The following is a 15,509-nucleotide window of genomic DNA, read 5'->3' as shown; positions in this document are numbered from 1 at the left end:
TTATGGTTGGACTGTATCATTAGAATTACTATTAGACACGCGTTAACTTTCTAATGCCTGAGCTTAAAGATGCTAGAATATTATAATAATTATAATGACGGCTCAGTAGTCCTTTTCCATTAAGTTAGAAATACAGAGCGGATGCTACATACTGACAGGGAAAAAAGGTCTAGAAAAAAAAAAGATCCCAAAAGTAGCCAACGATTATTTTACCAAATCTAAAATTTTAGAAATCAGTTTAAAATGGTTTTTCTTTTCTTAAATGTAAAAATAACATGCTAGTGTTTTCTGGAAGGATCATTTTCGGCTGAACACAACTTTAAAATCTAATAAGACTCCACAAAGTCCCAGTGAGAAAAGTAACCTTCAGCCCACAGACCTCCATGAAAACCACAATCCACGCGAGTTGTTCTTAAACTTGGCCTTTTGTACAGGTAAAGCAAACAAAGCGTACAGTTACCTTTGATCAGAGCTACGCCGTTTCCCTGTTTACACTCAGTTTGCTAAGCTAACAGTCTGTGGGTTGTAACATCATATTTATGTAAGAGTGCTATCAGGAAGCAGAATTCCCCAAAATGTCAAAGCATTCCTATAAAGTTCCATCCCCGCGATGCTGGCTTGCGTGTCGGAGCAGTCCTTCACAATGCACGGGTGCTTGTCGGGAACACCTGATGAACACCGTTGGGTCAAACAATATGAAATGGGCCAGTCTAGAAAAACAGTTTTATTGATTTTATTAACAACTGTACATTTCTTTTCAGTGCCGACAGCATTTGCTACATACTTTGGTGTTACTCAGAGGGGACTGGTGCATTTCACCCCATTCATAATTTCTTGTGGGAAATGCTGACAAGAACCAAGAGCACAGTTTGAATTTTACACCACCTTGATTCACTAACTTGAGTTTTTCTGTTTATATTTAAGTGCCATTACCACCTCCTCATTCTTCTTTTTATTATTAACAAGCATCTACAGGCATCGAGCACGTCTGTAGAGACGGACCAATCCGCGCAGTCAGTCGGGTCAAATGTCTGCCTGTCTCCCCGTCACGGCCAAACAAACACGTTCCAGGAATATTGATAAGATACAAAGGGCAGAGTAATTCCAATAGCACAGATTGGACTGTTTGAGTTTGGTCTGTAGCCAGGAAATCAATGGAGCAATTCAACATCCACATTACGTCAAGTTAGCAAAAAGCACATTGTCATTCAGTTTGTGCCCGTCGCTGTGCTTCTGCTGCCAACTGAGGTCCAAGGGTTAGGCTGAGCTTAAATGTTTCCCCATCTCCCTTAAACTAACAAGGTAAAACAAACAGGGGAGAGATAGCACAGACAGAGCAGTACACTTAGTACACTTTAAAAAGAATTTCTATATATATGAATGAAATTTACATCCATGTCTTTTCACGAATCATAGTGCACCGTTCGATCCCACAGTAGTCCAAAGCAGCCGAAGCTCCATCTCACACAGAAACCGTGATTTTTGTCCGTAAGAGCACTGTGACAAAAAGGCCATTTAAAAAAAAAAAAAAAAAAAAAAATCTACAAGTTTGGTGCTCCTCTGATTTCCAAAAAAAGATCAGCCTGCAGAATGTGCTTTAAGAAAAACAAAGCGCAAAACTGTTAAAAAGTTCTCATGTCCCACTCAAATATCAAACAGAGTGGGAGGGGGAGAAAAAAAAATCACCACAAGTACACCCAGGACATGAAAATATATATATTTTTATAATATATATAAAATGTCTTATTTATTCCAATATGTACACTTTGCACAAGATGTCTGGGGAAGGAGTTTCTCACAATGAAGCGCTGCTTCACCAGGTTACATCCAAATATTCTTGAGGAAAGAAAAAAATCAAAAAAGTGCAACCCAAAAATAAACCCAAAGACAAAAGGACGAAAAAAAGTTCATTTCTTTCCAGTACAAGCATCCTCAGGCCGACAGCGCCTCTGATTTCCACGAGTACACTTTGAGAAATCTGCAGCCCGCAGACGGTTGGTCAGGGAGAAAACTTTAATCTCAGTAGAAGTGCTGAAGCAGAGCGGAAGCCTCTTTCTCTCTAGTAGATGACCTCGTAGACGGTGGCCTTCTTGTCACCGGATCCTGTCACGATGTATTTGTCATCTGCTGAGATGTCGCAGCTCAGGACGGAGGACGACTCCTTCGACTGTGGAAAGAAAAGAAAACAGGATTACCACTGAATATTCCAAGTCATCATTTCTTTTGTGTCGGTTTTCAGGTTCTCAGTCTTGGACTCAATATTTTAACCACAAGGAGAGAAAACTATGTGATTTGTTCAGCACCATGTGGGTACACAGCTGTTTAATTCAGTCAGATTACTCATGAATTAGCTGCCCAACTGTCCTTCAGGAAGAATCGGCTGATGTCACATTAGCTCAAGGACAAAATATAAACCAGAAATCTGAACTGGAAAAGCCTCGGCTTGCATTTTAAAATTAAGAAACAAAACTAATGAGTTGTATACAAGTGCAGTGTGAGATTAAAACAATCTGAATTTAGCCATTTTTCCAGCCAAAATTATTCTAGGACCCATCGGCCTCTCTTTGCACTGCAGCTCCAGTTAAAAAGTTTGGACACACTCGCTCCTTCATGTCCAAACCTTCGACTGGAGCTGTGTGTTCGTAGTTATCCAGTTACCTGGAATATGCTGGCACCATAAGGAGTCCTCCATGCATTCAGCAGGTTGTCCTTCCCTGTGCTCACAAACCATTTACCTGCAAACACAGAACACACCTCTTTAGAGTACAATCCAATGTGTGTGTGCTGAGAGAGACACACAAATATGGTCACTGCTGTCCTTCAGTCCTGCAATAGAGCTGTGCAGAACACAGCCAACACGTGACTGTAATAACATCATCAATGGCCATAAAAACCTGAAGGGGAAAAATTGCCACTACACCAGCAATCATAAAATGCCCATAATGAAGGAGACTCGCACCACTTCCTCTTAGATAATTATTTTAATCACCCTCTGATTAATTACCCAATTGACTATTTGGCTAATGATTTAATTAGTGACAGCGCGAGCTCTGAAGCAGTGAGCTTTATTTGAATGAACTAGTTCTGTGGCGGCAGAGATATGAGACGGTGCTGTGGGGGGTCTTCGGAGACTAAATGAATATGGACATTTCTAGGAGAAGTGCAGCAGTAAAACCTCATTTGTCTCAGCCTCAAACTGGAAACCAGCTGGTCTGCCTAACAGGCACAGTGATCCTCGCTAAAAAGCATTAACAAATTTCCCTAATGATCCTGTTTGTAAAGTAACTTCTCCCATGTTCACGCGTACAGTCCTCACCCCCTGAAATTCAGACTCAGTCATGTGAGCTGCATAAGTGTCACATTTCACTTTTTACAAATAAGCTGCACCATTAAGAGTTCATAAAAATATTCTGAAAAGCAAACAAACAGCACTTTAATCACATTCAGTCATTTCTGGATTTACACAAATGGTGGTCCTGTTTGTTTTTATAGTACAGAGAGTAGTAACCAGCTGCACAGAGACTGCAAAATCCTGGCCAGGCAGTGTGTAAAGATGTGGTTTCGAGCCCAAGCGGCTGTCAAGACAAGTTAAAGATCCGGAAAAATCCATGTTCACCACATTTAACAGGCGGCCAGGTCAGGGATGTTAGGTCAGGAGTCCAAATTCTCTCACCAGTACCCCCCAAAAAAACCTATAGAGTAGCAGACTAACCACCAAGCGTCTCTAAATATTTCACATTTTATGCATTTGTTTAACTTTTCAGTTATGTTTTCTTAACATTGCTAATACATGTTAAAGCAAGCATTCCCAAGCTGACTTTTTTTTTTTATATACAATTCTGGTTGTTGGTACCAAAACCCCGTTATCAGCAATGGTTGCTCATTGTGAATGCAGAATCAATCTTCTCATCGACAGGTATGTGATACCTGCCACACACACAAGAAGATTACAATAGCTTAACATATTTTTGTACAAAAAACAAGCCAGTTCCTTTTTTTTTTTAATATAAATGAACTGGCTCTGTTTGGGTGCCATGATGGTTCAGTGGTGAAAACTGTCCACTTGAAGAAAGGAAGTTTGCGGTTTGAATCCAACAGTTGCCTTTTCTTTGTGGTGCTTGCGTGCTGTCCAAAGTCCTGCACGCTAGGTCATTTCTAAAGTGGATCTATGATAGCTGAGACAGGCTCCATGCCAACGTGACCCTTAACTGGATAAACCATTAAGAGAAAGGATGGAGAGCGCAGCTCACTGGTATTACTCATCCTCTCTGCTGCTATGACTACACTTGCTGCTCTACAGGTACTTATGTTAGAGTACACGTCCACTATAAGCAAAGACAAGTATAGTCACCGCATGATTAGCTTTTGTTTGTAGCACAATCATAACATTTCGCTATCATCATGTCTGTTTGCTTCATGTCTGTCCCTGCTTGCAGGTTCTGTTACACGTAGGGAAGCATTGTTGTCATCAGCTCGAGTAGCACACAATTTCATGTACATCCCTCATTTGGTCGTGCCGTCCTTCGTGTGGGAGTATAGGATTCATGCCAAAATCTGGCGCCACTCAAACATTAAACACTATAATTGCCAGATAAAAGTGAAATGAAACTTTCTTGCTCACAGGTCTGTAATATATAAACAGCTCTTCCTCTAGTACTTACCACAGTAGGCGAACTTGAGTGAAAGAACGCAGCTTTCGTGCAGGTGCAGCTGGTACTTGTCAGGCTTGGTGTGGTGGAGCACCTCCACATTGCTGCTCTCCATACCCACGGCCAGCCATTCCCCAGTGGGACAGTAGCCCAATGAGAAGATCTGCAACAAGCACAGAGCAGGATCAGCAACAACATCAAAGCAGCCAAGAATCCCCTAACCAGAATCATTAAAACAACCCTTAACTGCTACTTCTAAACTGAATGCCTAAGACATGTCAGAAAGGTTACTCAGTACTATAACTGGATGTACAGAAAAGTTTTTTCCCCCCACTTTTTGTTACCTGTGAGGTAAAGTCATGCTGCTGGAGCTGTCGCCCTTCCCTCAAATCCCAGGAGCGGACCGTGTTATCGAGTCCTCCGGTCCACAGTTTGGTCCCGTCGTGGGAGATGTCAATACAGCTGGCTCCATCCGTGTGGCCCTGGAACTGCCTGGAACAACAAGATGCCAAAAATTAGACCAGGAACAAAGAAAGTTCTCCATGCAGGTGTCTTATGTTGACGTTTGGCCGTTTTGTTAAATGCAGTGTTTAAAACAAATCCCCTGCTCCAAAGTACTGACCTGACCAGGGTCTGGTTATGGAGGTCCCACACAGCGATGTTTCCATCGGAGCAGCAGGAAAAGCAGACCTTGGCGTCAGGGCTGATAGCCAGTGCGTAGCAAGCTGGGGCAGAGGAAGTGAGCTCAGCCTTTATGCGGGGCGTCTGTGAGGCCAGGTCCCAGATGGTCAGTGTGCTGGCCTCGCCACCCACTATTAGGGTGCGGCCATCAGGCAACAGCTTGCAGGAGCGGATGTAATTGTCTCTGTTCTGGAGCATAAACAAAGACAGGGTATCGCCCCAATCTTAATGACTGGATATAATCTGTGTGTTGTGGTTTTTTTCCTACATGTGAAATAGCTGCATAATTAGTGATTTGAAGAAGACGGTTATATTTCTGCTGAAAAGCAAAGACATCAGCGACGCACATCAGTGTATTAATTTAAGGCTTCCTTTTTTTAAACTCAAAAGCAGATTTTCTTTGACAAGTTTTCACACTGTAGCCGACTCTTGTTTCTGATACAGCGAATATGTGGATGTCAGCGTTAACAAGAGATGCAGAAAGAACGTGTGGGGCTGCAGCTGTTGGCCAGGCTCCGAGAAAGCAAGAAGACAGATCAATAGGACCGTGGGAGCTCTTGGTGGAATTAAAACAGCACCCTGATGACTTTATAAGACCCGATTGCACTCTGGACGAACCTTAAGGGTGTTGGAGGCCAGACGAGTATAACTGCATGAAGCTACAGTATCAAAATGAGAAACGGGAGGCAGTTGGGAGGAAGTAATGAGCTGGGTAATGGCAGACAGGGTTGGCCAATCAGAACATCATTACTCAGCAGGCTTTTTTTCCCCCTCCCCCTCCCCTTACCAAGGATTATTTCAGCACAGCAGTGAGACACTATGCTGAATTATTCACATCTGTGTCTGCTGGGATCAGGAGGAAAGCTACTGGGGGATGTGGGGTCAGGCTACATTTGATGCTTAAGAAAACTCTTAATGAAGTGACCAATCACACAGACTTCATGAAACATGAATGCATTATGTCTGTGCTCTGGTTGGAAGCCTTACAACAGCTAGTCTAATGACACGCATCTAAATCACATTTCACACTTTCTCCTCCTGAGACTTCTAACGAAATAACAAAGTTACCAGGCAGTCGAGTTGGGACACTGGGCTCTTGCTGCCTGGCTGGCTGATGTCCCAGATCTTGACACAACCCTTGCCACCGGTGTAGACGTGACGTGTGGGATTGCTGATGGTGACGGCGCACACCACTTCCCCGTGGCTGAGTGTGTTGATCTGGCGAGCGTGCCGTGGGATGCCTGGCCCTATCAGTGCATCTGGAGGGAAGGGCACGGGCTGCATCTGACCATCTGCACTTACGTGAAAAGAATAGGCTCTGCAGAACAGAGAGGAATGGAAAAGCTCATTAGAAGTTCAAGCAATCCATTAAATGCAAATCTAGTTTAAACACAAAACCTAAATACTCACGGTTTTCCTCCAGAAATGGAAGTGAGGCTGGCTGGCAGCCCAGAGGCTCTCATGTGAGGATGTGGGTCGAAGCCCGCCTGCATGAACAAAACGGCGGAACAGTTAGCAAACAACCTGCAAAGATAAATCAGGCTAAGCTAGCATTCGGATTGCAGCCTTGCTTTAGGTGCTTACGCCTCGGGGAACCCTTGTACCATTGTTTCCAGGCAAATCCCTTGAAAGGCACAGACTGAGCTTCACTGCATACAGCGGAGCTTTGCACAAGGCTATAACATCCCACATGCTAATGCTAATGAAGGGCTCAGAGATTTTCAAACATGGAGATGCATTTGAGGCCAAGATTTATGTATTTTTCTCTAGTCTTTAGAATGCTAACTAGCCAACATCAAAGTAAAGGAGCTGGGCCGTCTTTCTACTTTCTCATTATGTACACACAACAAGCTGCAGCCAGCCAAGCAGAAATATTCACAATGAGTTATGGAAATGCAGAAGGAATGCTCAAGTTTCTCAAAGTCATTTTGCAAACACAACCTACTGTAGCGGCGGATAATAAATACAGCTGTTCGCGAGGGCTGCCGTTATCTAACGGGCAAATCATTATTTATTCAGATGTGTGTGATAAATCCTCATTTTCACTAATAAATGCTTTATAGAAGCTGGAATAGTTACAATTGGCGAGCGTCCGTAGGCGGCGGCGGCTGCAGCGCTCATCTGTGGGGAAATGAGACCCGGATACACGCCAGGACTCGTCAGGGATCCGTTCATCTCGTGATGACCCATCATGGCAAAGGGAGTGGCATAAGAACCGGCGATGGACAGGGGGGTACGCAGGGCTGGCGCGGCTGACGGAGAGAAAAAACAAAACAAAAAAAACAAACAAAAAAACCCAGATAAAGATAAATATAAAAACCTCAGAAGAAAGAATCATTCATTCTGTTAGGCATCAAACAATGATTTGTTACAGTGAGCGCAGGGTTGCATTGAAAATTGCATTACATTACATGGTTAGGGGGTTAGGAATTGGGAGCAGCTTTGGGTGAGGTGTTTTTGTCAAATTTTAAAATGAACTTTAAATGTGAAGGAGATTTTTTTTCCCCTTGGTCCAATAAGACCCCAGTCAAATTCAGTTGAAATTCAAATTATTAGTTGTTATGGTGGTTGGTGCTGGGAACTATACATTTTTCCTAACAACCAGTCGGTGCTGGCTTGCCTGTGGGCCTGTATGACTGGATGTGACATTTGGATGATTTGATTACAACCCCCCCCAAAAAAACAAAAACAAACAAACAACAGTATCTTGCAGATACTCACCCAATGCCTCCATCATGCCGGACGGTTTGCCCATAGTTAGAGGCCGTAGTCCTGGAGTGGTGCTTGTTCCAGGTGTCGGCGCCTCGTTCCTCGGTGTAGGCGTGTTTGACTTCAAGCTTGGCGTAGATGACTTGTCATTCTAAAAAACAGAGATAGTCTTCAACTTTTAACCTCAGTGTGATTTGGATCCTATTACTGAAAGTTGTAAGTTCACATGTGCGTGCACATACACATGGGCACACAAACAGCATCCATACCAGAGTTCAAAATCCCCCACAGAGTCAAAAATACCCTCACTGGCAGGAAAATCCAGAGTGACAATCTGAGTGGACGGCTTGAGGTAATCCAATCTAACACTGACACTTCCATTACAGCCATGGTGTGTGTTTGTGTGTTTGGGGGTACGGATATAAACCTTTGCTTAGAAGTCAAGCTTATTAGGAGTGGCTAGACATTGAAGATGATGTCCCAAACACCTCTTATAATTAATCCAAATCCTTCAATGTTTGGCAAATGGGAGGCTGAAGAAGTGGGGGTTTAGCCTAGTGACATTATAGGTGGAGAGAGATGATGTGGATTAAAAAGCTATCCTAATCCTTAGCTTTACAAAAAACATTTCACTAACATAGCCGTGTCAGTGAACACTTCAGTATTAGAGAAAGTGGGAGTTGGAAGGAGAGAAGATGAGTTGCAGCATAAAAAGACAGAGACAGCAGTTCCCCCGCTGCTGTGTCTCTGGGTTATTTACAGCCTGAGGCCGAGGGAGAAATGACCATTTATTGGGTAAGCCATAAAGGAGATTGAGAGGGCTGAGCCATAGGGTTTGATTTCCTGAGAGTGCATCTACCCTCTGCCCTCGCAAGCCCCGCATAAGAGCTAACTGCTAAGCCTGCGTATTAGTCTTTCACACAGACATCCACTTCACTTGACAAATGCTCTTTAGTGTGTCAGTTCAGCCTCCCCTGCCCTTCCGCTGTAACCTCCTTATTTCAGCTTCTCTCTAGTCTTGCAGCATGTCACTGACACTCACATGGGCGTGGTCCTTAGCTTTAGAGGACGGCGTGCTGCCCGAAGAGGCGACAGAGGCGGGGCTGTTGGGGGCAGCATCTTTCTTCAGGACTCGTGATTTATCCAGCCCGTTTTCAGGAGGGGAGTGAGCGGGGCTAACTCGAGGGGTGGCCGGATCCTACAGAGTTAAATGAGACAGACAGAGAGCGAGACTGAGCAAACAGACTGGAGGAAAGCCACTGGCATGTACATGTAGGTCAAACAAACCGGGGCCTCATGTGCAAACACAGATAAATATACTCATGCACGTTCACATTCTCCTTCTCACACACACATGCACGCACTTCTCATTCACCTGTCACCCCCTTTTTCTTTGTATTCTTTGTCGCACTTTCTGCATGAGTGGCAAAAGAAATACAGCAAGTAAACACACACTCATCGCACACAACCAATATTTTGATAGACTTTTTGGCAATGTGGAAAGGTGTTGAGGCTTCGGCAGACAAAAGAGAGCTGTGTTTAGTTTTGTGTTCAGCCTTCACACTGAAAAATGTGACTGAGCAGCTCAGTTTAATTGCAGTCTTACCTCATTGGAGACATCCACCACCAAGTCATCACTTTTGTCTCCATCACTGTCCTGAAATGACGGAGTAACGGGTTAGCTCACTGGGACGGCAAAAATTACAGCATAAACCAAAGTGGTCCACATTCTTGACAGACCAGATGTGAAGACTGAGAATGAATGAGCTACAGGGTTATTTGCTGCACACAGAGAAAAGTTCAAAATGCTAAATGTAACACTTTGCCACAGTTTCTAATATTTACATCTTCAATGAAGTGTCTTTGGGAGAACTTTGCAACCTGGCATTAATTTTAACTAATATGAAGACAAGTCTGTGGATAGAAACAGTATGCACATAATAAACTTTGCATTTAGCGTTAAGTAAGTTTCATTACTAAGCTAACTGAATAAACTCAGGTATACCCTTCCAGGAAAACCGCAATTAGCAATTGAAAGGTAAATTTTGAAACGAAACAGGCTACAAACATCATCTTTTTTTATTATTTGGACGAAAAGTAAACAAACACTCACATATCTGCTCATGCTGTCTTTGTCGTCCACTTTGCGTTTCTTGGACTCGAGACCATAGTCTGATGAGCTGCGGTGCTTCTCGCTTGCTGCCCGCAGGCTGTCTGATGGCGAAACTGAGTTATTCTGCCAACAAGAACATGCAGACAGACCACATCAGTCTCCAGTTCCCTTTTAGTCTCTTTAAAACAATAAATATCCTGAACTATATGTGCTTAGAGAGCTATGAGGACATTACGGTGTGTTGCATTATGTAGAATTGCATTTTAATAAATCTCTGAAACAATCTTTCAGCACTTTAAGCTGCTGTCTTGGCAACCCAATATTGCAAATGAATGGAGTTATCGGTTGAGTGGAGCCTGTGATGTAGAGCAAACTCTTTTCTGCCAGATTGTGCCCTTCAGCAAAGTCACTGTTTTGTAGTTTAAATGCAGCAGGTGACAAACCTTGATGAGAGGCGCATGCTACCGAGCAGTGCGTTTTCACCCAGAGAGGACTCTAGTGCCCTTTCCTTTGTCAGACCAGTAACACTATTGGGTGCAAAGCTAACTGGACAACAGTCCTAGACTGAGGAAACAGCTAGCGCATAAACACAGAGAACACCAATGGGAGAGTGGTACACAAGGTGATGAAAGAGCAGAGGCAAAGAGGAAAAAAAATTGAAGCATGCACACACACAAGAAAGCCAGAAACACGCTACCAACTCAAACTCAACAAGCCACATTCATAACAGTACTGCATAACAGTAAGTACATGCAAATAAAAACAAAACTGACCACAAAAACCAAGTCTAAGGCTGCTGCTCCTGTATGTGTGCTTATCTCTGTAATGTGACAGGTCACAGTGAAAAAACACTGACTGTAGAGTTCATGAAAATGAACTAATGTTTTTAAAAAAGAGGAAGCAAAGAAAGAGGCCACTAAGGGAACCTGGACCAGAGAGCAAAGTGAAAGAGGGTGCTGCCAGCAGAGAAAAGAGCCATGAAAGAGAGAGTGAGAAAATGAAGGGGAAAGGAAGAAAAAAAAAAAAAGACCAGAAAAGAAAATGAAGGCAGACAAGAGAGCAAAACAGGAAAGGAACTTGGCAAGCAATGAGAGCATAGCAGTGTGGCAATGAGTCCTCCCCACTAGTGGGAATGCTCGGACAGGCTGGCACTCTCTCAGAAGCTGCAAACAGGGTTTTTGTAGTCTGGGTGCTGGTGTGGTGGGGTGGCACTGCCAAACAGGCCAAAAGGCAGGGGGAGAAGGAGGGAGGAAGTGTAGGCGAGAACACCCTGAGGATAGCCCACACTGTTAGGTAGCTCAACAAATCCCTGCCTTCATCAGAGACAGAAAGGCCTGGTGAAAGAGGCAGTAGGGAGGTTTCTGACATATTGGCTGACTCAAAAAGAAAGAACAGCATAGAAAGGTAACAGCTTGAAAACCTAGTGAGATAAAAACCTCCTAAATTGAGGAGAGTGTGAGGAAAAAAAGTGTGCTGGAGGAGTTAACAACATACACTTCCACTACAGTTGCCCAACCATTTACGCTAACCAAGCAGCTTTTGGCCTCCTCCTCAGGTTCAGCTGCTGCTGTGGAAGAGTTTTAATCTGGTTTGGTGCAAAGATAGACCGATAAAAATCTACTGCAGCCTGTCTGTGTATCTGAGTCTGAAGCCTTTCAAGGATTGCTTAGACTCAATAACCCTGCACTTGCCTCCAACTCCAGTATCAGATGACCTGACACAAAAGGACAGGAAGACTGTGTGCGCAAACTGGAAAAGAGAGGGAGAAGACTGTGGCGGGGAGATCAGGTAAGGTGGCGTTGGCAGCCGCTCGTCACCACATGAGAAGAGGGACGAGTTTGGGTTCCCTTCAGACATGAGTGGGTCCATTCAGGATGGTCAGTCAATGGGAACTCAATCTGGCCAAGCAGATCCAACAGAGCGTTGCACTCTGGCTAACTGAGAGCTTTAAGCTAGCCCAATAAACAAGGACCTTAACATGAGAAGGAAGAGACTGTGACGGCGAGAGACTGGAGGGTGAATCAAAAAAGCGCTGGAAAGGAATGAATGACTAAGATAAGAATACAGAGCAGAAAAATAATAGAATTAGCAAAAGAAAAGGAGACAGGTAGATAAGAGGGGATGTAAAGAGCCAGGTAGGGGACACATGCAACCAGTAAATCCTTTAAGGTGGTTAGGGATGAAGAGAAGGAGAGTCAAAGTCGCTTTTAATTGTGCTGAAATTAAAGGAGGTTGCTGACTACTAATCCTTGCTCAGTGATTGGAGTCATTTTCCACCTGGATTAGATGGCACTGGCTTATTTGGCCAGACGTAATTATTTGATTCAGTCAGCTTATACCCCTGTGACTACAGCAGTGTGTGTGTGTGTGTCCGCACATGAGTTTCTATTGAACAAAGGGCTGTCGTCTATGTAAAGACACCTAATCACCAAACACAGTAAGCAAGAGAGCGACACACAGGAGACGGAGAGTCAACGTACCGTGCTCGACTCGCGTTCTTTCAGAGGAATGGCCAGGGGCGAGTGAAAAGATGAGGGGCCAGGAGAGAGAAAAGCAAAACACAAATTAGTATGGGTGTCACCAGGATTACTCATATCAGCAACTCAGCAGTATTGATTTTGATACCACTTGGAAGACATGTTTAATTTTCATATTTAAGATCAACAATTATTAACCTGATACCTCAATTGCTGATATGTTAATGGCTTTTAAAGCCTTAATACTAATGGTAAAGGAATGATTACAACTTATGTTGTCTTGTGTCAGAATAAACTATTTTCATGCTGACACAATCAAGGGATTGACAAGAAAAACATCTAAAATCTAATATAAAAATTTTTTTGTCACACAAGCATTTGGTACAAAAACATTTAAAAACCTATATTGATGTGTTTCACTGATTAATATATTTGGCTGGAGAAAGCAGTGCTTGGCAGCTACAGTTAGCCATCATCCCTAAAATGCCATAGGCAGCGTGTTTGTGTGTGGCAGGCTTTGCTCCTCACCTCGGTGCTCCAGGTCGTGGTGGTTCTTCTCATCCTTCACAGGCAGGTGGGCTTGGCTGCCAAGAGCGCCTAGAGCCAGCAGGCCGGAGCCAGCGCCCGTCACGGGGGGGATGCCGGGCGGCTGCAGGCCTGAAGGGTGAGGGGGCAGTTGGACCGGGGGACCGTGGGCAGCGTGAGAGAGGTGCTGAGCCTGAAGCTGCTGCTGCTGCAAACAAACGCAGAGAGACGAGAGACACGACAGAGGACAAGTGGGTCGGCTGGGAAGTGGATCCATGAATGAGCACACTCTGCTGCATTAGAGCTGGCTTTGACGACATTCAGTTGAAAGCCAAACAGTTTATGCGTAATAGCTGCCTGCAAGTCTCCGCCAACATGTGGATCCAGCTCCACCAGGAAATAGTGTGAAATACCAATCACTACTTCCCAGAAAAACTGACAGGTGTTTGAGTATAAAGATATTCAATTTAAATTCCTATTAAAGAAAGCAAATCAGAACAAGGAGGAGCTGCAGCCACATGATATTTACCATTTGAGGCTTGAGCAACACTTGAATTACAAACTGCCCCAAAAAGGCTGTTTCACCAGCGATGTAAAAGTTAGCAAACCCGTGCAGAGTTTGCACACAGATGACTCATAATGTTCCTCCTCTGAAAGGACCCCGACCTCACGTTTGTTCTACACGTCTGGTTCTCTTTAAAAAAAAAAAAAAATCACGCTCTGCACTCATTACCACACTGATACGCTTATCACTGCAAGCTTTACAAATTGCTCATTGTTTTGGTACGTGACCTTTATCTGACAACTGTGTTTGACTCAATAGCACGTCACCTGTGGTCGCCAAAAACGATACAACGCTTTTGTTCACTCCCAAACCGCTGTGCTTCAATCATAGCTGGGACAGTTTAAAAAAAAAAAATAAAAAATAAAAAATCAATAGGTCTACACTTGAAAACCTCAAAACCTTTCAACACTCTGGAAAACCAAGCAAGCATGCACTCCTTCAGCAAAATGCTGTTAAGCAGAGACGGCGGAGAACACACACGGCTCCCATGACGCCCTGAATGGGTCTGTGAGAGAAGCAACCAGAGAGGAGAGAGAGTAGATAGACAGGAGTTAAATAGCCACTCAGGCAAGAGGGAAGCAAGTGCTTTAAAACAAGGTTAAATAACACTTAGCACATCCATCAACTGCCTCTCCAAAAAGGGAGAAAAAAAAAAAAAAAAAAAAAAAACATGATTGCTATTCTGCTTGCTAGACAGAACTTCAATAAGCTCATCCATACATTCATTACATAAAATGGAGAAACTAGACAAGGGTATATCTAGTGACTTCCCACATTTAAAGGCTTATTTAGCAGTTGGCCATTATTCAGTCAGCTCATTATGCCGAGCTGGACCTGAAATCGCACAATGGATATAAGCAACTGAGGGGTGGCATTGTTAATCGATATTGTACTGCTTTGCCGAGCAGCCTATTTGTTGTGAAAAAAGGGAAAAAGTGAGAAGGGGGAAAAGAAAAAACGAGAGAGAGAGGAAGGGGCAGCCAGAACAAGAAAAGGAGGGAGAGGCAGAATCAGAAAATAACAAGAGAATGAAAGAGAGTGAGCGAGGGATTGAGGCAGGGACGTCCCTATTGAGTGTGCCTAATGAGGAAAAGCGTGCAGGGATCATTATCAAGAAGCCTCATTAGCGAGCTATGGCTGAGGAGGAGGAGGAGAGACGAGGGAAGGGAGTCGTGAGGTGCAGAGAGCGAGAGAGAAGAGAGAAAAAAAAAAAGAGGGGGAAAAAAAAATTTCAGAAAATAAATTGCCTCCAATTCAATATTCATGGATAAAGAGCTGGCTTCCTTTCACACTTATCTTTTTTCATTATGTGTAAATGCCGCAGCAGCTCAGGCAACTTCCACAGGAAACAGGCAATTAAAGTTAACTAGGCGAAGCTGGCTCCCTGCAGAACAGTACTGTCAGGTGGAACAAGCATCAACAGCACCAGCACAAACCAGCTGGCACCCTGGCTTAATAAGTCTGGCAATGATCGCCACATTACCCACTTATTCTGTGCTTTACAACAGTTTCGAGCTCATCGTATCTTCTTCGGTCGTCACAACAAAGACTCTAAGATTTGGATTACAACCTATGTTTGAAGCAGAATACAGCAGTGGAAGAACGGGGGTAACATTTCTGAGGTTAGTCGTCGAATAAAGAGATAACGTTCTGTCAAATGCACAACACCAGAGTCGGGCAGAGTAGAGGCCAAAAATAACCTGACACGCCCCAAGCAGTCCTTTGTCTCCAAAAGGCATCATTCCCCTTCACAAAAAACAGACATTTCATTGCAAGCTAATCATTCAAAA

General features: G+C 43.8%; 1 protein-coding gene across 11 annotated transcripts in view; it reads right to left on the bottom strand.

Moving 5' to 3' along the window:
* Positions 1-709: 709 nt before the first annotated feature.
* tle3b (TLE family member 3, transcriptional corepressor b) overlaps positions 710-15,509 on the bottom strand; it is a 28,556-nt gene continuing 13,756 nt past the window's right edge. For 4 of the 11 annotated variants that reach the window (XM_085274338.1, XM_085274376.1, XM_085274358.1 and 1 more), the window contains 14 exons: positions 13,159-13,362; positions 12,633-12,692; positions 10,153-10,275; positions 9,646-9,696; positions 9,082-9,237; positions 8,052-8,190; positions 7,410-7,582; positions 6,741-6,817; positions 6,399-6,648; positions 5,272-5,519; positions 4,994-5,141; positions 4,662-4,812; positions 2,659-2,735; positions 710-2,167 (listed from right to left, as the gene is read on the bottom strand). In XM_085274338.1, coding sequence (XP_085130464.1) covers positions 2,060-2,167; positions 2,659-2,735; positions 4,662-4,812; positions 4,994-5,141; positions 5,272-5,519; positions 6,399-6,648; positions 6,741-6,817; positions 7,410-7,582; positions 8,052-8,190; positions 9,082-9,237; positions 9,646-9,696; positions 10,153-10,275; positions 12,633-12,692; positions 13,159-13,362 — 1,965 coding nt within the window. In that variant the 3' untranslated portion in view covers positions 710-2,059. Of the gene's footprint in view, positions 2,168-2,658; positions 2,736-4,661; positions 4,813-4,993; positions 5,142-5,271; positions 5,520-6,398; positions 6,649-6,740; positions 6,818-7,409; positions 7,583-8,051; positions 8,191-9,081; positions 9,238-9,645; positions 9,697-10,152; positions 10,276-12,632; positions 12,693-13,157; positions 13,363-15,509 lie in introns of all 11 variants that reach the window. The other 7 variants (XM_085274347.1, XM_085274385.1, XM_085274367.1 and 4 more) reach the window with 2 other exon arrangements.

This window comes from Mchenga conophoros, linkage group LG1 (genome assembly GCF_057382185.1).
Source record: "Mchenga conophoros isolate Kocher_MC1m ecotype Shallow Benthic linkage group LG1, M_conophoros_male_GT1.1, whole genome shotgun sequence".
In the NCBI taxonomy this organism is placed as follows: domain Eukaryota; kingdom Metazoa; phylum Chordata; class Actinopteri; order Cichliformes; family Cichlidae; genus Mchenga; species Mchenga conophoros.
The sequence above is the reverse complement of the archived record's forward strand: the minus strand, read 5'-3'. Positions and strand labels throughout refer to the sequence as shown.